The following is a 23,821-nucleotide window of genomic DNA, read 5'->3' as shown; positions in this document are numbered from 1 at the left end:
ACTGAGACACCTGTGGTCTACATGTAGAACCACTGGCTTCTTGCATTTAAAAGCACAGTAATTTTTGTTATAGGAATCCAGAGAAAAGTGGCAAGGATCGCCCTCTGAAGCAGGTATCACGAGCGTTTGTACAAATATATACCATAAGAAGACTGGAACCACACAGACTTTATATTATTGAGGAAGGGGGCCAGACCCAGTGCCAGACACATATTTGTGGAGGGGACTTGCATTGCTCTGAGGGGAGCACTGTTTTTTTTTTTTTTGGCCAGAAGTGTAAAGTCCTATTTAATTGGGGGTTTCTCGCCCGGGATATTTAAAAATTTGAACTGCTGAATATGCAATTATAACATATTTTGAGAAGCAAAGAGCAATCTTCTCACGTCTGACTCACGTGAAGAAAGCGCAAGGCTGTAGCAAGCGCCGCAGGCTAAACGCAGGCTAAAAACTTCAGGTAACTCCTGTATGCACCAAATGCAAGCAATGGCTACACATTCTCTAGACACTGTTTACTATTGTTACCAGCAGGATACACAACATAGTTTTTTTCACTTCTCACTCTCGTTCACAGCTTGGTCCAGTAGTCAACCCTCTACACATATCATTTCTATTTTACATTTCCATTTTACCCTGACCATTTCATGAACCAACTGAATCATTCCCAGTTATTTTAGTAAAAGTCAGATAAAGCACAGTGTGTTTTTCAATATTATTATGAATCATTTACTATATTGGAAATTTGGTTGGCAGGTGACTGACAGGCTCGTCCATCTAGGGCATCCCCAACTGACTCCAAGGGCAGGCAAGACACCCTAAGGCCCACCCATGACGCTGGGTATGAAGGGGTTCCAAATTATTGCCAAGGAATAAATACTGGTCCAAAAACTCCAACAGAACTCCAGGTTACAACGAAGGAGCGGAAGGCATTAGTTATAAATGTGTTATCAACCAACATCAAAAGAGCACCACCATCATGCCTTAAAAGTCTCAGCTTTTGGTGATCAACTGCAAACTTTTGTCAAGCATTTTTGTCCATTTGGGAGAAATGGATTGTTGTTGGTCAACAACTTTCTAGGTCATGGCAAAAGAGTGCTCTCTAAGAAGTGGATGATGACATTGCTGCCTGTCATCTCCAGCTTCATCAGCTTCCTAGTTGTGATCCTGGGGTTCCGAGCCTTCCATATTGTTTAAAGAGACAGTAAACAGTGCATGTAAACCTTTGACCCACTGAAAGATTGGCACTGTGAATCAGAATTGGAATAAATTAATCTTTTAACTTCATAAGGAAATGAAATAGACATTTTAAGTCACTTAAACACAAGCACTGTTTGGTAACATGAAATGTCTAGTTAGGGATACATGAGTAAGTTTTTCACCATGCATTTTTAGAAAACATATGGCCTCAACTTTACAGTTTGACACTATAATACCTTTATCTCAACGTATAATATCTAACAAACATAATTACATTCGCCAAAGACCTTATAAAATCATCGACATTTATTTATTTATTTATTTGTCTGACTTTTAGCAGGATTTCATCAAAACTACTGCACAGACGAAGCTTTTACCACAGATACATATTAAGCCAAGAAAGAACCCATTAAATTTTGATTCTGGATCAAGTTTCACTTTATATAGGCTTTGAAGTATTACTGTTAGCAGGAATGTCAAAATTACTGCACAGATTTTGACAAACTTTTCACCACAGATACATATTAGGCCACGGAAGAATCCATTAAATTTTGGAGGTGATTCTGATCTGGATCCGGATTCTGGATCAGGTTTCACTTTATATAAGGTTTGAAGGATTATAACCATACTACTACACAGATTCTTACCAAAAATGCACCACAGATAGATATTAGGGCATGGAAGACTCCACTGAATTTTCGAGGTGATCCAGATCTGGATTGGTGAACATTAGAAATCTCTGATTGCTAATGTTCACAGTGTGTCCATACAGAAACACATTTTACACACGAGTCTGCCTTATTCCATTTCAGTTCTATGTCCTTGGTGGGAAATAGATGTAGACGGATATCTGCATTTAGTCCATCTACACCAATCACCTTGATGTTACACTACCCCATCCCACGAGGGTCCCGGCCTACAGTTTGAGAACCACTGGGTTAGTGTCATGGAACAAGACATTCACCAAACAAGTACAATGGCCAAACCTCTTTATGTTGTGATGATTGAATTCAGCTTCATTAAAAAGAAATTTGCCAGGCTATTGCACAGCCATGTACACGTGCATGCATGCTCACTCGCACTTGATAATTTGATCACATTCAGGTTTGACTGTCCTGAAGAGCTGTCAGCATATTCATTGAACAGACCATATGCTGATACTCCTGGGGACGTGTGCCAAGCAAAGAGGTTTGGCTGACTCCTATCACCAGATGCCCAATAGGAGACTGCTGAACATCACCAATGGAGGCCCAAGTTAGTTCACGCTAGTCGCGGTGGGTGAGAGGGATCATGCTGCATGCACAGTGGAAATGGGAGGTGTATGAGAGACACCTGGACAACCTTGGCATTTAAGGGGGGAAGGGCTAGCAGTTGGCGTCATCACAGAGGTTGGCTTCACAGAAGAACCGTGAGCCGCGTTTAGCAGTGCGGGCTGTGAACGGCACGCTCTTCAGTACTGGGGGAGGAGGGGAAGGGAGAAAAGAACACGTCACACCGGAAACACTGCCTTGCAAGGGGAAAATACTCGACCACCTACAGACTGCATTTCACAAAGCAGAAAAAATGTTCCAACTAAATGGAATCAACATGGTGAACGCCCTCAGTGCAGAGGAGGAGCTTCATACACAGAATTATAATGCTCTGAGCAGGTCAGCAATCATATTCCATGTGGGTGCAGAATTAGATGTTACAGCTCTAACAGCAGCTGCATCAAAGCATTAATCACATTATTAAACACAACACCAAAACATTGTGATTGATTCTGATTACATTTGTTGCTTGGTTTAATAGTTGTTAGCTTATTTGCTATCCTGAGGCTGTAGATCAGTGGTCTCCAACCACGTGTCATGAAGGTCTGCAAGGACGCACATTTTTTTATTTGGTCAAATATAATCCTTTAGATGAAGCATTTAAGATTAAAATAGTCAAAAATCAAGATATACTGTATTAAATACACAGCTGTCATGGTCCCGTTTATTTCAATCTCTCTCACTTCTTCTTTTATTTTGAGATTGCCTTTCCTCATCTTTTTTTGTTCACTTCTTTTTACAGGCCACCTGTTTGTTATTGTAGTAATTGTCCTCCTAGTCCATTTAAACCTATCACTAATATTCCCCTGTGCCACTACGTCGTATATCCCAACACGACTACCAGCATTTTCTATTAAGTCCTATTGATTCCTCATTGCCGACGCGTGTTTGTTCCTGTTTGATTTCATCTTTCTTGCCTGCCTCCTGTGGATTTACAAACCCAATTCCAATGAAATTGGGACGTTGTGTAAAATGTAAATAAAAACAGAATATCAGAGAAAAACAGAATCCCAAGGCGTACCCAGGCCAGTGTGGAGATATAATCTCTCCACCTAGTCCTGGTTCTTCCCCGGGGTCTCCTCGCAGATGAACACCTCCATTGGGAGGCGTCCAGGAGGCATCCTTACCAGATGCCTGAACCACCTCAGCTGGCTCCTTTCATCACAAAGGAGCAGCGACTCTACTCCGAGCTCCCCACGGATGACTGAACTTCTTACCCTTCTTACCCTTCAGCTTTCAGGCTCCTCCCTTGTGGAACCAGCTCCCAATTCAGATCAGGGAGACAGACACCCTCTCTACTTTTAAGATTAGGCTTAAAACTTTCCTTTTTGCTAAAGCTTATGGTTAGGGCTGGATCAGGTGACCCTGAACCATCCCTTAGTTATGCTGCTATAGACTTAGACTGCTGGGGGGTTCCCATGATGCACTGAGTGTTTCTTTCTCTTTTTGCTCTGTATGCACCACTCTGCATTTAATCATTAGTGATTGATCTCTGCTCCCCTCCACAGCATGTCTTTTTCCTGGTTCTCTCCCTCAGCCCCAACCAGTCCCAGCAGAAGACTGCCCCTCCCTGAGCCTGGTTCTGCTGGAGGTTTCTTCCTGTTAAAAGGGAGTTTTTCCTTCCCACTGTCGCCAAGTGCTTGCTCACAGGGGGTCGTTTTGACCGTTGGGGTTTTGTGTAATTATTGTGTGGCCTTGCCTTACAATATAAAGCGCCTTGGGGCAACTGTTTGTTGTGATTTGGTGCTATATAAATAAAATTGATTGATTGATTGATCTATAAGGGAGACACCAGCCACCCTCCTGAGGAAGCCCATTTCGGCCACTTGTACCTGCAATCTAGTTCTTTCGGTCATGACCCAACACTCATGACCATAGGTGACAGTAGGAACGAAGATTGACCAGTAGATCGAGAGCTTCGCCTTTTGGGTCAGCTCCTTTTTCATCACAACAGTACGGCAGAGCGAATGCAATACCACCCCTGCTGTGCCGATTCTCTGGCCAATCTCACGCTCCATCGTCCCCTCACTCGTGAACAAGACCTCGAGGTCACCGGCCGATGAACCCAACAGGACCACATCATCTGCAAAAGGCAGTGATGAGACCCTGCGCCCACCAAACCAGAAACCCTCCTCCCCCCTACTACGCCTCAATATCCTGTCCATGAAAAATTTGTTTAATACTCAGGTTAAACAATTTTGGACTCACCTCTGTGTCTGTTCTCTACGTTTGGGTATTCAGTACTCAGTTACTGACAAGAGTATCATATTGTGCACAGCTTCAAAGTTTAAGACAACAACAATATTATGTTACATACCTGTAAAACTTTCTTCTTTAAAATAAAAAACCTGAGGAATGTTTTGCACTTATATCAGACCTTATTAGAAGTCTAGACCTCTCAGACCTTCATAGTGTAATTGAAAACCACTATGTTGTGTCCATCCTTCTCTTCTTCACATTTAGCAGTGACAAATGAGTAAGTGTAATTCCTTGAAGCCTACCTGCTGTACGACATGAACATGAGAACTGTACTGACTCTTCACAGCTCAAAGGCAAAACATTTCAGATCTAACTAGTCATTGCATCATGGAATAACAGCTGGCTCAGGTGTAGCTGTTCTGTGCTCCAGATGTGATGCTGCCTGAACCACATAGCACAAGGTGCACTTCAAGGAAGCAGAGCGTTTGATGACCACAGTAATCCTGGACATGTGATTGCTGACACCCACTTGGGGGTCGCTTGGGCTTCCGTCTGGCCCACCTGTGATGATGTCCTCGATAGTGCCATCCTTGCCCTCGTACACCGGCCGGTGGTCTTTGGCTTGTTTCCTCCGCAGCTCAGCGATCAGCTCTTGCTGCTGCTGCCTCTTCTTTTGGGCCTGGACCTGAACCAGCAGAGGGAGACATTCATTATCTGTGCTTTTTGGTGCACTACAAATATTTGCTTGGCATCGAGAAGAACATATACACTTGGCAGATTTGGGTGCTACCTTGGGGTCATGCTGTTTAGCCTTTTGAGCCAGTAACTTTTCTCTCATTGCCTCCTCCTGTTTTTTTCTCTGTTCATTTTCCTCCACCGCATCCTGTTGTGAAAAATGTCAGAATGATTATGAACACAGCCATTCTGGGTTTTTTCCCCCTTGTAATGCTCTGTGAGGCTTCCAGTTAGAATATTTGTAGTTTAATATCTGGTGATTTCATTCACTGCTTTTGTCATCATTGAAAACTAGTGATGTTGCCTCCATCATGCTTCCCAGATGAGGAGGTGTGCTTTGGATCATCTCTACTCCAAACTAACAAACAAGCTCATTTCAAGTGACAAGTAACTTCAAAAACATATGTTGAGCGTGACAGAGAAAGAAATAAGAAGTGTCTGCTTCAGCTGCATTCATACAAACTCCTTCCCACAGGGCCTATGTGGACATGTGACCATGAATTTTTCAAGGTATCCAATATGAAATCCAAAAGTAAAGGATGGTTTCTTCCTCTGATTTACTGCACGTCTGTGCAGAAATTGTCTGTTTGTCTCACTGATGGCCACACCTGTTCCTAATCCATCATCCGTCCAGCATCCACTAGACATGTAGCATGTGGCAGGCAGGTCTACAGTTTATTACATGAGCAAAATAGTTACTTTTGTGATTGATTTGGTTAATAAAAGTCACTACATTTTAATGACTTTGTCCTCATTAGACACCCTTTTTTGTTTTAAGGCATACAAGATGATAGCATCATTTATTGCCTTTGAGTTATTGTGGTTTACAACCTGGAGGGATGAACTCACTGCATTTTACGGGGTACATGCGTTGACTTTGGAAAAGCCTAAGAATAATAACAATCATTCAGACTTTATTCATCATATGAGAGAACTTATTTTCTGCATTTAACTCGTCCAAGTCAGAGACAATTTGACACAATCTAATTCCGAGGAGCAATGGGCAGTCACTGAGCAGTACCTGGAGACCAGTGGGAAGAAAACTGGAGTTCCACTATACGTCTTTCTGACAGATGGCGTGGAGGATGTTGTTGATCTGGTCAACGTTTGTGAATGGATTTTTTTCATATGTTAAAGAATTATTCTACAAAGGCAGAAAGTTGTCCGGTCAAGGACATAATGAAATGAAAGGCATCAACGGGCTGATGCAAATCCTGTGCAATCTAAACAAACATCACTTCCTTTTAGTCGTCATTGTCACCGCTTATACCAATAAATGACAAATATTTTCCTGATCAAGAAAAATTTTAGATCATCGCTCTTGCCCCATTGATTGCAGAGAGATAGGAGAAAATCTTTTTCGCACAATGTTTTTGTTGACCTTGATCTCCGCCCGATCCTCTCCACATGCTAATCATCTGGAGATATTTGTTCAAGTAATACTCCCACCAAGTTTGGAGAAAATTCATCCAATTGGTTTTTAGTTATCTTGTTCACAGGCACACACAAGCCCAATTACAACAGCTTACTTCACTGGCGTGCGGGGTAAATATCAACATTCTCTTTCTGCCTCCCACTTTCACCCTTCACATATATCTGCATTATGCATTCAAGTCATTCAAACAAACATATGTATACAGAAATCCTTTTCTGCACATTTCCTTGACAGATCCCATAAATCCAGATGGAGAACAATCTCAGGAAGTGTGTTTGTGATGGCTCAGGGTGAGGCTGTCCGGAGGTAAAGAGGAGGTGGTGGGGGAGCCATCTAAACACCGCAGCTGCTTCTCTAAAGCCAAACCCAGCTGGTCTTTCCTGTTATTTGGCTTCAGACTTTCTGCCACGTCCTGTGGCACAGAGGCAGCCAAAGCCCTACCCTGCACTGTTCAAGAGAGCAGGACACCCAGGGAAGTTCCCAGAAAACCAGGAGAGAAAACTGCAACATATCGGTAAAGAAGGGAGCAAAAATAGGTAAAGGTTGATTCTATCCTCACCTTGTAGGCTTTGATGAAGCGTACAAACACAGGGAAAAACACAGAGGGTGGAGTCGTCTTGGCACTCTCTCCAAAATAGTTCACCACATTGTTGAAAGCTTCCTAGAAATGGATAAGACAGTGTCAGAGTGGAAGCAATGTTTGCAAACACTGTCAAGTTAGGAGTCATAACTGGTTGTGTATTAGAAGTCGCTGAGCTGCAGCTGAATTTAACGTAATGGCTAGTTTCAGTTTTTCCACTTGCGAGTTTGAGGTTAGGAGTTGAAAACAGTATGCTGGATACCTCTGCTGTCTTGGCATCTTTCTGCAGCTTGTCCATCTGTGCATCACTAGCCTGCACGAAGCCCTTGAGGACTGAATGGTCGTGAAGACTACACTCTCTCCTGATCAAGTCCATGCCCTTCCCAAGCTCTCGAACATCCAGCAGCACATTTTCCAGAGATACTTTGCACACAAGGAGAAGACATGTTGTAACAAGAAACTAAAGTAGCAGTGAAGTTAATATATAGTCATATAGTCGTAGAAGACGAACAAGAAGCAAGCCCTATAATATAATTAAGGCAAAACCTTGGACTGAGCATTGATGTAGGTTGATGCAAATTTAAAGACTACTTAGAATGTGAATTTCAACAAAATATTTATTGAAATTGGCGGGGACATCCGCGATCGCAACTTGATCGCGACAAAAGTCACATAAATTTGATTCAGAGAAATAAATTGGCAGGAAACATGGCAGAGAATAAAATATTCTTAATTCTGTATGTTATTTTCACACATACACAAATATTTCGCCTCAGATTTAAAGAATATCGCAGATTCTCGATCAGTTTTGACGCTGTCGCAGACAGCAGCCGACAGAAATTTGAGTGGCGTGCTAAGTGGCCAATTTTGGCATCACACACTACTTTGAAATCTGTACTTTCTTTACTGTGAATAAACTGAATGGAAACATCAATTAATTTGTCAAATAAACAAACAAATTAATTTTCAATATGTCCTATTTTTATTTCTCTATATTTCTTATTTGTTTAATAATTTCTGTACTGTGAATAAACTGAATGGAAACTACTATTTAACTTAATTTGTTCATTTAATTAATTCAATTTCAATTCAATTCAATTTTTTTTTTTATATAGCGCCAAATCACAACAAACAGTTGCCCCAAGGCGCTTTATATTGTAAGGCAAGGCCATACAATAATGATGTAAAACCCCAACGGTCAAAACGACCCCCTGTGAGCAAGCACTTGGCTACAGTGGGAAGGAAAAACTCCCTTTTAACAGGAAGAAACCTCCAGCAGAACCAGGCTCAGGGAGGGGCAGTCTTCTGCTGGGACTGGTTGGGGCTGAGGGAGAGAACCAGGAAAAAGACATGCTGTGGAGGGGAGCAGAGATCGATCACTAATGATTAAATGCAGAGTGGTGCATACAGAGCAAAAAGAGAAAGAAACAGTGCATCATGGGAACCCCCCAGCAGTCTACGTCTATAGCAGCATAACTAAGGGATGGTTCAGGGTCACCTGATCCAGCCCTAACTATAAGCTTTAGCAAAAAGGAAAGTTTTAAGCCTAATCTTAAAAGTAGAGAGGGTGTCTGTCTCCCTGATCTGAATTGGGAGCTGGTTCCACAGGAGAGGAGCCTGAAAGCTGAAGGCTCTGCCTCCCATTCTACTCTTACAAACCCTAGGAACTACAAGTAAGCCTGCAGTCTGAGAGCGAAGCGCTCTATTGGGGTGATATGGTACTACGAGGTCCCTAAGATAAGATGGGACCTGATTATTCAAAACCTTATAAGTAAGAAGAAGAATTTTAAATTCTATTCTAGAATTAACAGGAAGCCAATGAAGAGAGGCCAATATGGGTGAGATATGCTCTCTCCTTCTAGTCCCCGTCAGCACTCTAGCTGCAGCATAATTATGTATATTATGTTATGTTATGAACATTATGTTCATTTAATTGTTTATGTATTTTGATCATCATCTGATCTTGGCATGCTAAATGTTTTTGGAATCCTCCATGGTTGTGCCTTCAGCACATTAAAATTTCAGGTCTTTAGGTCTGTTTATCAGTGTTGCAAAGCCAAAATATCCAAACAAAAAACACAAACCAAAGATAAACTCAAATAATAAAAGTCAGCAGTTAGGTTTTTTTTTTAGTTTAGCCTTATCACAGATAATTTTCCAGTTACTGAATTAGCATTTCTTGACACCTAACGTTTAGGTTAGCAGTGCCCACTGATAGTTTCCAAAATGTAATTACGAAAGCAACAATTTAATCCTTTGTCATAGCTTACCTGCTGCAGCTTTATCCACAAAATGCAGTTCATTGTAGAAGTTAGCCAGTTCTGAGTATTTCTCTTTAACAATGTGTGCGATGTAATGGAGCAGCGTCATTTTCCTGTCTGTAGACTTGGTGTCCAGGAGCTGTATAACAATAAGAATGAACACAATATCATTAAAACCATGACAAAAACTATACTCCGCTATGTATTTTTAAGTAGAATGCTTGAAAAAAAACCTCTGCATTGTTCTACGTAATACTCACCAGATCAAGACTTTGTAATTTGAAACCATAAACACACCCTCTCTTGCTGCTGTTCATGTAGTTTCCCAAGGCTAAGATGATCTAAAGACAAATACAAGGAACATATGAATATGCACAGCACAGTGTTTTACAAAAAAAAAAAAACACAGTCAAATTTACATTTTACCTCAAGCATTTTCTTCAGCTTCGGTGATGATTTTACTGAGCCAGAAGCGGCAATGATCGCGTTGAGTTGTGGCGTGAGCATGCTGACATTCTCCGTGAAGTTCCCTACAAATGTAATGATGTTCATTCTCTGAGTAAGTCTCTCAATTTTGCTGAAAAGGAGCATGAAGCGATCTTCCTCTGCCAGCTGATCCAGTGGTCGGCGCTCACGCTCATACTGACGAAGCACTTTGATCTCCGCCTCGGTGGGCAGGAAGCGTATCAGACATTCCACAAAGTCAACAGGTAAAGCCTTCAGGTCAAATCTGAGAGGACGCAACAAATATGAAAACTGTTTCACTTGATGTCATAATAATTCGTTATTTTATGGCCATTAAAAGTGCATACTTCTCTATTGCTCTGCAGATCTCTTCTGTTGACTTGTTAGCCTTCCGCAATGTGATGGCCAGGTTCTTAGAACGGTTGGCATCCAGAAGGGTGACTTTGTTTGCTGCTTTCTGGGCTACCTTGCTCTTAGTGCATGAAAGATCCACAAGGGGACCCTGGGCTCTGGTCTTAAACAGCTCTTCAAACTTCTCCAGATCCAGCTCCTGCACAACCAAGATTACTAACAACTTGTTCTGAGCTAAAGTGCAGTTTCTATGTTAACTGATGTGTCTGATTTACCTCTAGTACACGTTCGTCATCAATTTCATTGAAGACAGTGCCATTGATCTGATTGGGCTTCAAGGCCGTCCAGTTAAACACGGGCAAACGAAATTTTGTCTTGATTGGCTTTTTGATTCTGATAGCTGCAGGAAGATTTGAATAAATTGTCAGTCACTTCAGTTTTGTTCTACTGTGTGTGGATTAATCCTACAATCAGTTTAGCTACACACAAATGTGAGAAGTAGTTGGTGTTTGTCGCTTGATGTGCATACCCGGAATGTGGCCAAGATCTGGTTTCTTGGCGTTACTGTGCACAATGTTTAATGATAGATTATAAAAGACAGGGAAACCCAACATCATCACTATGAGCTATTCCTCGATGCTTAAGTGCTTGATGCTTAAGTGCCGACAACTAGGAGGAGCCAAAATAGACCAGAAGTCTATTTTACACAAATACTGAGCGCATGACATGGCGACTGCCAATCCAAGTAAAAAGGCAGTGTGACATCAGCTGGCTGCTCACTCAAATACAATAAACCAAGATGTTGGATAAAGCTCTGAAACAGCTTATTTCTGTATAAATCTTATATACTTGACATTTTTTTTTAAATATTTTGTAAAGGTTAGTGAGATACAAACATTTCAAAATCTAAAAACACTGTTTTTTAACCAGATAACACCTTTGAAGTGATTTACAAGACATCTTATGGCGATGTTTGCATGCTAACTAGCGGCACAGGTGCATCACTGTGAAATACGATGTACTGAAACAAATCAAGCGAACCTTGGTTGTGTTAAGCAGTCAAGCATGGAATAAAAACTCTGAGTGACAGTGTCAGGTTTTCCATCCTTTGTAATCTAACAATAGAGAGTGTGCGCTTTAATGCCAAGTAACTGCGAGCTGGGCAGGGAACACCCATCAAGCGCCAAGTGCTTGTCACCCTCATTTGTAGCCAAAGCGATGTGATAGTACATACCCGACAAGCCCATGCTTAGGATAACTGAGGGACTGGACTCTGGCAGAGGTGGAGCAAGAGGTGGAGGTGGTGGAGGAACTGGTGCGCTCAGACCTGCAGTTAAGATAGAATACAGTGTCAAAAACACTTACCACCAGAGCAACAGAGTTCAAAACTGCTGGAGGCATTTTTATTTTTTTCTTCTACACCATGGTCTGCTGGCACACATGCACAGACAGAAAACACCTAGCGTATTTCCTTTTCCTGTCTAGTATAGAAGAACACTGCTGTGACCTATTACCTGGCTTGCCACAAATGAAAAAAGAACAGACCTCCTCTGAGACCACACTTGAATGAGCTCTGCTTTCACATATAAATACCAGGAGACGCGATCACCTGAAAATAAAGGAGCAGGCGGCGGTAGAGGCGGTGGCGGGGGAGGTGGCGGAGGAGGTGGTGGAGGAGCCTCACTGGCAGGTGGCAAACGCATATCTACGCCTGTCAGCTCTGGCGGTAGACCTGCAGCCAGCTGGCCAATGTCTCCAAGTGGGATTCCAATACAACCCCCTCCCACGCTGAGCGGTTCAATGGTGAGGTCTCCATCAGGCTTCTTGTGCAAACGGATGGTGCCTTGCTGCTCAAGCTCCAGTAGGCGCCTCTCTATGTTAAAGTGCCTCTGAAAGGCGGCATCCTTCTCCTTGATCATCTTCCTCAAGGTGTTGACCTGGGTGTTTGTTGACTCGTATGTCTCCTGCACAGTCAACAGGGGGAGATAAAGTGCACAACACAATGACTCCACAAGCCAGAAAGACATCCTGTTTCCTGCTGACCTAATTTATCATGACAGCAATTTAGCTACAGGCATCAAAAACTGACAAACAGAATAAGCAGATCCTTTCTGTTTTGACGTTCAGCCTACCCGGATTGCTTGCAGGTCTTTATCCTTTTGAAGGAGCAGCTTTTCCAGATCAGCCACTTTCATCATCGTTTCATTCTCAACCTCCACCAGCCTCTCCGTCACCTACCAAAGAAGCCACCAAAATTGACACCATGAAAAAAGAGATGAGGAGATGAACTCAGGAATCAAGCTAGTAAAAAAAACATGCGGCAACTTTTTTTTCGTACTACCTCTGCTCTCTCCTATAATACACTATGCAGCATCACTTAGAAATACGATATCCTCAGCATCATGACGCATCAAGTCTTGGACTTTGAAGGTGAACTGGATCTACATGTTGCTAAGAATTCACAAGGAATTTTCATCATCCTCCTTCATCATTCCTGACTCCTGAGAGCAGAGTTTGTTATGAAATTCCTAGAATGATGTCAAGGCTGCCTACGACCTTTCCATGTGAAGAAGGTCTTTGCAAAGCAGTGTGGGATACCAAAGCAGCCAGCCAGAAAGAATGAGGCAACATGAGAACAATATTAGGATTGTTTTTCTACCCTGCAGTTACACTGCAGCACTTGTGAAATGCAAACATTGAATAGAATTGTAATTACTACATAGAAGCAGCCAAGGAAAGTAGCGTGTGATAAACAGGCTCAGGGAGCAGCGTTGGTGGTCTACAATGGGTGGAGCACTTACATGGGACAGGTGCTCCTCAAGCTCCTCCACCTTTTCCAGGGCCGCATTCTTGGTCTCTGCATCTTCCAGTAGACCACCAACATCAAACACGTTGTCCAGGTAGGCCTGAATCTGCACCGACAGCTTGTCACTCTCCGTGTGTTTACATTTCTAACAAGAGGCAGAAGTAGTCACAATTAGTACTTCTGTACATCCACAAGTAGTCTCTATTCCAGGATTTATCTTGGGTTGTTAGGTACAAGCTACTATCTGTTAGGGAGGGTTTCATGAAGAATCAATCAGCTCCATGGAAGTGCTCTAGTTTAAAGAGGGCATCGTTTTTGCACTGTTTAGGGTTGTTTACTGCATATTTTAGCTCTTCATGTTCCTTTGTTTTCTTGCCTCCAAGTAATCATCCAGCTCCAATTTGGTGAACTCATACTGAAGATGAACTCTGAAGTTCATGTCCTCAACAGAGTGGACCACGATGTTGATGAACTGCATGCATGCAACCTGGAGTACAAACACAAACAGGCTTACAACAACAACTACAACAACTACAACAACAACATTGTCAACAAATTTCATTTTAAGTTATGTTTGAGTTTGCTTGAATTGCTGGTTTTTTGGTTTTGGGAAAAGTGTAGGATCTTTTGTCCACCTTTTCGCAACGATTTTTGACTTTTTGTCCTTTGTCCACCTATCGCCGTGTGACCATTGTACTCTGTTCTCAGCCAGGCATCTTTTCAACAAGTTTTATGGACCTACTTCTCTATTTTCAAAAAACAAAACACATTTACCTCATCTTTCTACTAATCTGTTTTGAAATTTTACATATCCCCAACCATGCCCAACTATTTCACCAAAATTAATTAAAAAAAAATTAATTAATGCTACAGACATTACAAATATCCTGACACTATCCAGTTATCAAGATCCATCTCAATATATAATGCAAACTGTAAATTTCCCTAAAATCAGATGTATGAATCATGTGTTATTGTGCAATTAACTTCCAAAAAACAGCCAACCAAACAAACAAAAAAGTTAACTTTTTCTGGCCCAGCCTCTTTTTGAAGAAGAGTCTCAGAATTTATTGGTCTCCATAACAGACCCAATCACTTCACAGTGTCATGAAATTCTGTTCATTATTTTTTGGGAAATCCTAACAAACCAGGAAATGCATGACAAACACATAACCTCATTGGCAAACATAATTAAGACGTTTATTACCATAAAGTCAATGTTTCCTTCCTCGCTACAGAAGTATTCCATCAGTCTCTCGAAGCGGTGTTTTTCCTTACACACCTAAAATAAGATACGGCAGTTATTCTTCAAAACCACACTGGAGACTTACACAAGCATGAAAACAAAAAGGAAAATATCCAGATGAAATCATCTGGCTCTTAGATCCTGATTAATTTTGCAGTATATATAGACTATATGACACTAAATCATGTGATTAGTCAAAACATAAGAAAAAGCTGAGTCTCAAAACATTCCAGAATTGAGCATAACTCATACTAAGAACTGAGCTGTATGTAAACAGAAGTCATCTTGCTTAATGTATGATGTTAAACTCATCAAATGATCAGATGTCATGGGGAGGAAAATACTGTATTATAAGATACAGACATGTTTTTGACCAAACTCAAGTTTTTGACCAAACTCAAGTACAAAAATAAACATTGGAATGAGCGTAAATGTTTTCTGAACTACTTAGTGTGTTTCTAATAAGATGAACTACGCATACAGTATAGTGCACATATTTATTTAGCCTACAGCTGTGGTTGGTTATCAGAGACTTCTCACTGTTTATCAGTGTAGCGTTTTATAAAACAACACAACAGAAATACTCTCATGTTTGGACGAGATGGTTGATTACGTTTTGAGCCTCTCTGGGGTTTAGACTGTGTGGTAATCAACTTGTTCCGGTGTTTAGTTGAAACCAAAAGGCTAAGAAAATCCTTGAGGGTCACTGGCTGCCAACAAGAATTTGATAGTTACTGTTCAGCTCACATCTGGTGAGTTAATGACACTGAAAGTCTCACACAGGCTGCACAGTCGGTAGAAAACCTCCACAATGTTCACACCTCTACACATTTATGACCACCACTGAAATGTGAAATTACCATGCTGTTGTACTTGTCTTTGTATATTCCATTCTCACTAAATTGGTCAAAATGTGTCACTATTTTGACCATCTATATTGCACAGTCTAAAGCGCATAGTGCAAGTGCATTTGGGGCATGTACAACTTCAATTTTCTATTTACAGGGTGCATAATCTGAGCACAAAGTAAGGTGCAATGTGTAAATGGGTTGTATTTAGTCACTTAATCATGGGTGTGTTGTGGCAGAAAGAAACCAATGAGATTGACAGTCGTCATCAGCTGTCAGAGTCAGGGTGTGCCAGAACCTTGCGCATTGCTATTCAAACTTAAGTAGCAGTTTTTTTGGCTTGTAAAAAAATCTGTGTGCAATGTGTCAAAGAGCATAAAAGGGGAGCAGTCCACCACAACTCCCAGAGGTGACGCAGCAGGTGAAGTTTTGTATTTTTCTGTTTGTCTTGTGTGTACAAGTGGCGTAGGTATGTGCAACGTGAACCTACCTAGGCAGGGCGTATCTATTATATCACACAGATACAGGAAAATCCTTCACTTAACATTAGACCAGATTTTTTTGGTCTATAGCAGGGGTGCCCAACACGTCGATCGCGATCGACTGGTCGATCGCAAAGATAGTATGGGCAGATCGCATGACATTAAAACTGGCCAGGGGGAGGTCGGGTGTTCAGCCAAACCGCCCACTTCACCAACTTTTAGCTTTTGATGCTGCAAGCTGATCAGCCGCTGTTATGTGCAGCAGCAACAAGTTGAAAAAAAAAAGTTGCCACCCTGTCTCTGTGTCTCAAAGCATGGTGACAGCAGCACACCTGCAGTGAGCTTTACAAAGACATTTTTACACTTTTCTTTTCTTTAAAAGTCTGTTTTGTTCTGTGAGTGTCCTCGCTGTGGTTAAACTAAAAATAGCTGAAGACCCACAACGTGTTAACAATACTATCCCCCCCTCAATGCACCTAAAGTCTCTTTTTGAGGAAAGCAGGATGTAAAAAGTGCGCATAAAACCTTCTTACCTTACCTTCAATCAGGTCATGCTTTCTGTATAAATATATGTTAGCCATTCTTCCTGCTCAGATGGCAAACCATGGATCAATCCAGCCGGAAAGAGGGTGTTGTTGGGGGGGAGGTGCCCCTCACAAAGGGTGTTGTGGGGGCGCAAGGTCCACTTTTGAAGACATTTTTTCCTACTACTAAATACTACTACTGCTACTACTTATAACAGTAGTAATAATTTTAACAACTAAAAAGTTTAAGTCAGTATTACTCAGGGACTAAGTTTTACTACAGTTCTGCACTAAGTTTAATTGATAAGCCAATATATGATTAGTGTTTGTAATGTCGGTAGATCATTTTGACTTGGTCCTTCTAAAAGTAGCTTGCAAGCTGAAAACGTGTGGCCACCCCTGGTCTATAGAAACAAAGCTTTCTGCTGCTTGTGATATCAAAGTCCTAACACAGCACCTAACCCCATTTTAAAAGCAACACGCTGATGTGATGATGTTAACAGTTTAAAATATTGCTTTAGAAAGTATTGCACCTCTTTGAAGTTGGTAAATGCTGCTAGAATGATCTCATGGCCTCCACGGACCAGACAGACAGCGGCCAGCAGCTCAAGGACCAATGCTTTTGTCCTGGAAACAGCAGACACTTAAATGTAAAACACACTTGAAATTTTTGAGAACCAACATCTACTATCTCTGAGAAAAATATGAAATGAGTTAAATTAGAAGAAAAATCTAAACTTCTATTCCTGCAAGCACTAGCAGAAGAGTTAAACTCTACAATTCATGTTGAAGGTGCAACTCTTTGTTGCTTTGTGATTTCATGAGAGAGCGATCAGCTCCTGTGGTTTGACATCAATCCCCCTGTAGAAAACCAGCCCACGTGCACACTCAGACCACCAACTTCAGACAGAAGCTGAGCTCCATGGAGAATGGGAGGCATATCATGTGACGTGGCTGCAGGGTTTGGTCAACTGTCAACCTACAGAGACGAAGGCCTCAATTCCTACCTCGAGTTCTTGTTGTTCAAGCTGAGAGCGATCTCATTGACTGCGTGTGGATGAGACATGACCATGTTAAAGCCATACTGCATGAAGAAGACAGAAAAAAGGCATGTGGTCAGAGAAATGTGCAATTCACTCTTTCACTGCACAGGAAAGACATGAACACATATCAGACTGTGCTTGAATAAGAGAGATTTTATTACCTGATAATTCATGATTGCTCTTAAGCACATGATGCACACATGCACGTCATCTTTCTGTCTCACAAGACGGGAGTTCTTAATGGTTTTGCTGTTCGTAACTGAACCGTAGCTGCAACAGATGGCAGAGGTTAACGTTAGTTTCACTGGCTCACACATTTCTGTGGCTCCCGTTTATTTGTGAATCGGGTTTTATTTTCTGTGTGTGACTCTCAGCAGAATGAGGGAGAGAGAAAACGAGAGAACGATGTCTGACAAACAAATGAGATGATGTGTGAGGTTACAGATGCATCATGGGAGATGAGTAGTTTTATGTTGCCCTGTAGCTCGGAAAGTAGAGCAGGTTGTCCAGTAACCAAAGGGATGGCGGGTTCGATCCGTGATTGCTGCTGAGTGTCAAAGTTTCCCAAAATATGACATTAATCCCAAAACTGCTCAACCTTGGGGCGTGTAACAGCTCACATCAGCCCCACAAGTATGTGGGAGGAAAGACATAGAAGCATGAGAAGAGCTGTCATCATGTGCACATGTTGACACTTTCTTGTACAGTTTAGCTCCTTCTTCTTCAGTGTATCCCTGTCTGTCTGTCTGTCTGTGCGTCATGGGGCACTGCGATTTATTATGCCTTCCTCTGCTACAGCCTGACAAACTGTCAACTTTACAGAAGTGAAAACCAACTTCCACAATTGTGGCAAATACTACTGAGTCATGAGTTATTTCCTAATTTATAAAACTTTTTCATGAATGCAGATCATCATGCAGATTAGCCAGTCAGCACCACTACTTCAGCAGAGCCGCGGTGCAGATTTTAGAAGCAGTGCCACATGATTAAAATACTATTACAACACTCTTCTTTGTTTTAAACACACAATAAGTCTATTTTATTCACGCTCATCATCGACAGTGCATGAGTCTCACTTTTTTAATAAATTCTGTGCCGACGCTGCGATAACAGCCAGTGTCTCTTATCACTAAATGTCACACTCAGCGTTGCAAGTTTTAAAAATTGATTTAAATACAGACCAAGTCTGTTTTTGGTGCACTGTGCATGTGATGTGACGGAGGTAATAATAAAAATAATAATGGTGGAGGTAACAATAATAATAACAATAATAATGAAAAGTAATGTATTTTTAAAAAACAAAACATCGTTTAACCAATATTATTCTGAGCATCCTAGTTTTACTACTGCCATGCTGCACAAGCATGCACATGAGCATATAAAACAACCAGTTTACAGAAAATTTAAGAAGTAAATTAATGAATATTTCAGGAATAGCATGGATTGAAGGGAGGTTTTTTCTTAATACATGGTAAAGCTGTTAAACAGTCAGCCATATACACTGGATTTTGCTTAATGTGCGTACACTGTGCTAGCTGTGAAAGTGTAATATCTAGGAAAACACATGTATTGGATGTGGACTAGGCATCAGCAGATATATGACATTAAATGACTGATAAGTAAAAAACTGATAAGGACATCCCTGTTAAAAATCTCTCAACTCTATAGAAAAGCCATGTCATCACTGCAGCCAGACAGACAGAGCAAAGCTTGTCACCCTCACTGAAAGAGAGGCTTGTTTTTGCCATTTTTGTCTATAGTCAGATGATTTGACACACAAACTCTATTGTAATACAAAAAACCTTATCTGTGACAGCAGACTGGACATACGCTATGTTTGAGGGTGAGTGCTTTTATCACCATACTCATTATAATATAGTAGTAATTAGCTGTTTATTGTTGTCAATCAAACAATTTGTGATTGCTGTCACAACTTTTATTTAACAATTTTACTACAGTATATTACAAGGCAGGCTAAATTAAATTGCTTTGTTTAGGCAGATAATTTCTTTCACAGATAAATGTTTATATTGTTATTCTATTTTGAATTTCTAAAGTACTCTAAAGTTCAAATAATAAACACTCTGGTTATTCCAGGCTTCAGTCATTAGATTCTTCAAACTGGCATTATCAAATTATATATATTATGATAAATTACAACATCAATCAATGCGGGGACAAATATATTGCCCAGATTTAGCTGAGCGTCTCGTTCCTGCAACACTTCATCCATCTATGTCCTCCCAGTCTTCAACAGCTCATCAGGTGGAAACAGACCCCCACTGTACCTTGGACCATACCCCCAAATCAGACAAAATGATTTGACCACAAGGTCCGAAAATAACAGCTGCGTTGGTTGGAAGCAAGTAATGACGCTTGCAACTGCAGCAGATGTAAGATAGGGCCCTAAATTTCTACAGAGTGGGTAGTCATGTGTCACTGAAACTAAATTTTGAAATTTATTCTGGCAGAATATTAGCTGTGCTCTCAAATAATGTCAGTTTAATACTATCCAATTTTTGGTTTGAAGTGTCTTGATATCCTGTCTGCGTGTAGCACAGTGATGAAGAGGAGGATCACAACTGTCCAACATGTGCTCTGATTCACAGCTGGCTCTCATCTGAAGAAAACAGACACATCTGGATGAATGAGAGAAGACCATTATCCAAGACAGACATAATGCACAGGTTCAGAGACTTTCAGTTTCTGTCACTGAGCCACATGGAGACCTAATTGAGTTTGTATGGAGCAAAGCCTTAGCGGTCAGGAGAGAGGTCACCAACCCCCATAACTTATCAACCAGACAGTCATTTTCCTGCCTGTTTAAGAAAACAGCACCAAGACAACTAGCATGCTAATAAATGTTCACAGCGCTTTAGGTTAGCAGGGCAGGATAAAAACAGGGATAGGTAAGTGGAGGAAAGCTAGCCCAGCAATACATACCGGAAGACAGACTGGCGAGCAGAGCGCACCAGGGTGTTGCAGAAGGGTTGGGTGCCCATGTGGTGCAGATCTTCTATAGACCTGCTCCAAGATTTAGCCTTCTCCAAGAAGCTTTCCTCCCCATTGTCCAGTCCCTCAAAATCCAACCTGAGCCACAGGAGAGGAGCCAACAGAGAGGCACAGGGGTATAGATTGCACGGGGAAAGTTAGCAAGATAGCTTGGTAAAGAGCCAGCGGTTATCACAAAACCCATCATTAAGCTGCGAAAAGAAGCTCAGCACAATTTCAGTCAAGCAAGGTACAGATCAGCACTACAACCACAATGCACCTGTCCACAAACACAATCGGTCTGTCAGGGCAGCCAAGCAAAACACATACACACAAGGCAAGGGACCAAGAGGGACTTTTTTTTCCAGATAAACAAGCAGCAAGTGTGCCCCCCGCAGGACACAATGTGTTAACTCAGCAGCTGGATCCAGTGACCAACCCTGTTCCTGAAGAAAGACTAGGGTTTGGCTACAATCGTGAGAGCTGTGTGTATTTGTGTGCACATAAGTGTGTGTACTCACATGACAGCACACTGGGCAAAGGAGAGGTACTCCACCAGGACATCAAGACCTCGGTTTTCATCATTGAGGAACTCCCTGACCCACCTGTGACGCATGGGAACAGGGAGAGGTTAGCAGGGTACTGAATCAGGAACACACCTACATCCTTTAGGACAGTGAGAAACAGATTCCTAACTGCCTCATATGATCCATTTTAGGACTTCATATCTTAACCCAAGGCATCAGAGGGCTGATGTATACCCTGTGTGTAAGGCCTTCTTTGAGGAAGACTTCATGAAATCACTGATACCTATCGATAACAAATACTTTACTAATCAATATGATTTCTTGATCACATCTCTGGCCACACTGGCAGGAGAAATGTTACAGTAAACGTGTTTTTGGGCTACGTTTTCTTCATCTTGACTCATCTGTTCCAAAAGTTAATCATCTAGAGTCACTAACCCAAGAACAACCCCAATTCCAATGAAGTTGGGACGTTGTGTGAAATGTAAATAAAAACAGAACACAATGATTTGCAAATCTTCTTCAACCTACATTCAACTGAATACACCACAAAGACAAGATATTTAATGATTAAACTGATAAACTTTATTGTTTTTGTGCAAATATTTGCTCATTTTGAAATGGATGCCTGCAACACATTTCAAAATGCTGGGACAGTGGTATGTTTACCACTGTGTTACATCACCTTTCCTTCTAACAACACTCAATAAGCATTTGGGAACTGAGGACTAATTGTGAGTGTCATGACTGGGTATAAAAGGAGCATCCCCAAAAGACTCAGCTGTTCACAAGCAAAGATGGGGCGAGGATCATCATTTTGTGAACAACTGTGTGAAAAAATAGTCCAACAGTTTAAGAACAATGTTTCTCATTGTTCAATTGCAAGCAATTTAGGGATTCCATCATCTACAGTCCATAATATAATCAGAAGATTCAGAGCATCTGGAGAACTTTCTACACGTAAGCGGCAAGGCGGAAAACCAACACCGAATGCCTGTGACATTCGATCCCTCAGGTGGCACTGCATTAAAAACTGACATCATTGTGTAAAGGATCTTGCCGCGTGGGCTCAGGAACACTTCAGAAAACCATTGTCAGTTAACACAGTTTGTCACTAAATTGACAAGTGCAACTTAAACTCTACCACGCAAACCAAAAGTCATACATCAACAACATCCAGAACCGCCGCTGCCTTCTCTGGGCCCGAGCTCATTTGAAATGGACAGACGCAAAGTGAAAAAGTGTGCTGTGGTCTGATGAGTCCACATTTCAAATTGTTTTTGAAATCATGGACGTTGTGTCCTCCAGACAAAAGAGGAAAAAGACCATCCAGATTGTTACCAGCACAAAGTTCCAAAGCCAGCCTCTGTGATGGTATGGGGGTGTGTTAGTGCCCATGGAATGGGAAACCTACACATCTGTGATGGCACCATCAATGCTGAAAGGTACATCCAGGTTTTGGAGCAACACATGCTGCCATCCAAGCAACGTCTTTTTCAGAGACGTCCCTGCATATTTCAGCAAGACAATCCCAAGCCACATTCTGCACGTGTTACAACAGCGTGACTTCATAGCAAAAGAGTGCAGGTACTAGACTGGACTGCCTGCAGTCCAGACCTGAAAATGTGTGGCGCATTGTGAAGTGCAAAACACAACAAGGGAGACCCCGGACTGTTGAACAACTGAAGTCGTACATCAAGCAAGAATGGGAAAGAATTCCACCTACAAAGCTTCAACAATTAATGTCATCAGTTCCTGTCATTAACTCTGACAGGTTGTAATACTCCCAACATTTTTTTTTTTCAAATCTATCCTGCAAGTTGTTTTTGTTCACAAATACATAGAGGGGATCTTGTAATACCTCGAGCGCAAACGTAACTTGAAAAGGCAACTCAGACGTGGGTTTCAAATGGTCAAGAACGCAAATGGAAAGCAAATTAAAGCAGGGCTGCAGATTTCCTTCCCCTTTCATTTTAGTTTCTGGAGAGAGAAACAACTCCAAACAAAGGAATTCCCATTGCGATGGGAACAAGAATGTGGTGGGCATATGGCTGGAAGAGCTGGGCTCAGGTCAACTTTTTAGTCCACCTCCCCCACAGACCTCCCCACCACCTCCTCCCAGCCTTCAGCGCACCCCAAGAAACACGAGACCAGGATTGGGGTAAAAGGTTCTTAAAATAGTCTCGAAACTGCTTGGGACGGAGCGACCAGTCGTGAGTCAGAGGAGAGGTGAGGAGAGAAAGAGAGGAAAGCGAACAAAAGCGGAGAGAGGAGTGGAGGGGTTAAGAGGAGGAGGGGTGGGTAAGGAGGCGGGCTTGATCATTGGCTTCCTGTCTACCACCGATCCACCCCCCTCCTCACCATCCCTCCCTGCTTCTGACCTCTCAGTCCTTCCTCCCTCGCTGCACCTCTCTCCTCAACCAGTTGCTATTTCAGATTTTCTTGGCAATCTCAGGAATAACACATCAGAAACGGCTCAAGATTCAGTTGCACATGATAAACCAGCATCTGCTGCACTTAATCCCACCCACAAAAATCTCCCGAAAATAGCATTCCTCTGCTCTGCTTATGGTTCTTTCTGGGGAACGGACTCAAAAAGCTGCTTATTGATGAAGCCAAATAGAATGAACGCTACACACTATGATATAAATGCACAAGTAAATACATTATTGTATTATATGGCTACGCGCACTCTGATTGGCTGATTACCGGTCTGATATTTTCCCATATCAGACCGGTTTCCATGGTCCAAAACGCGGATTTTCTTTACAAACCAGAAGCTAAAAACGCGATTAGAAAAAGCAAGTCGGACATGAACGTACTC

At 41.8% G+C, this 23,821-nt stretch overlaps 1 protein-coding gene across 5 annotated transcripts in view; it reads right to left on the bottom strand.

The window, feature by feature from the left end:
• The window catches only part of fmnl3 (formin-like 3), a 70,749-nt gene that overhangs the window by 5,486 nt on the left and 41,442 nt on the right, over positions 1-23,821 (bottom strand). For 2 of the 5 annotated variants that reach the window (XM_034172425.1, XM_034172426.1), the window contains exons 5-24: positions 20,992-21,075; positions 20,423-20,569; positions 17,641-17,749; positions 17,444-17,520; positions 16,970-17,063; positions 14,544-14,618; positions 13,713-13,823; positions 13,332-13,481; positions 12,663-12,764; positions 12,140-12,494; positions 11,765-11,857; positions 10,806-10,930; positions 10,527-10,729; positions 10,141-10,444; positions 9,975-10,055; positions 9,724-9,853; positions 7,716-7,876; positions 7,433-7,534; positions 5,494-5,586; positions 5,265-5,388 (exon numbers count right to left, since the gene is read on the bottom strand). In XM_034172425.1, coding sequence (XP_034028316.1) covers positions 5,265-5,388; positions 5,494-5,586; positions 7,433-7,534; positions 7,716-7,876; positions 9,724-9,853; positions 9,975-10,055; positions 10,141-10,444; positions 10,527-10,729; positions 10,806-10,930; positions 11,765-11,857; positions 12,140-12,494; positions 12,663-12,764; positions 13,332-13,481; positions 13,713-13,823; positions 14,544-14,618; positions 16,970-17,063; positions 17,444-17,520; positions 17,641-17,749; positions 20,423-20,569; positions 20,992-21,075 — 2,720 coding nt within the window. Of the gene's footprint in view, positions 1-2,526; positions 2,651-5,264; positions 5,389-5,493; positions 5,587-7,432; positions 7,535-7,715; positions 7,877-9,723; positions 9,854-9,974; positions 10,056-10,140; positions 10,445-10,526; positions 10,730-10,805; positions 10,931-11,764; positions 11,858-12,139; positions 12,495-12,662; positions 12,765-13,331; positions 13,482-13,712; positions 13,824-14,543; positions 14,619-16,969; positions 17,064-17,443; positions 17,521-17,640; positions 17,750-20,422; positions 20,570-20,991; positions 21,076-23,821 lie in introns of all 5 variants that reach the window. The other 3 variants (XM_034172424.1, XM_034172423.1, XM_034172427.1) reach the window with 3 other exon arrangements.

This window comes from Thalassophryne amazonica, chromosome 6 (genome assembly GCF_902500255.1).
Source record: "Thalassophryne amazonica chromosome 6, fThaAma1.1, whole genome shotgun sequence".
NCBI classification, from domain to species: Eukaryota; Metazoa; Chordata; class Actinopteri; order Batrachoidiformes; family Batrachoididae; genus Thalassophryne; species Thalassophryne amazonica.
This window is presented reverse-complemented; position numbering and strand designations above follow the sequence as displayed.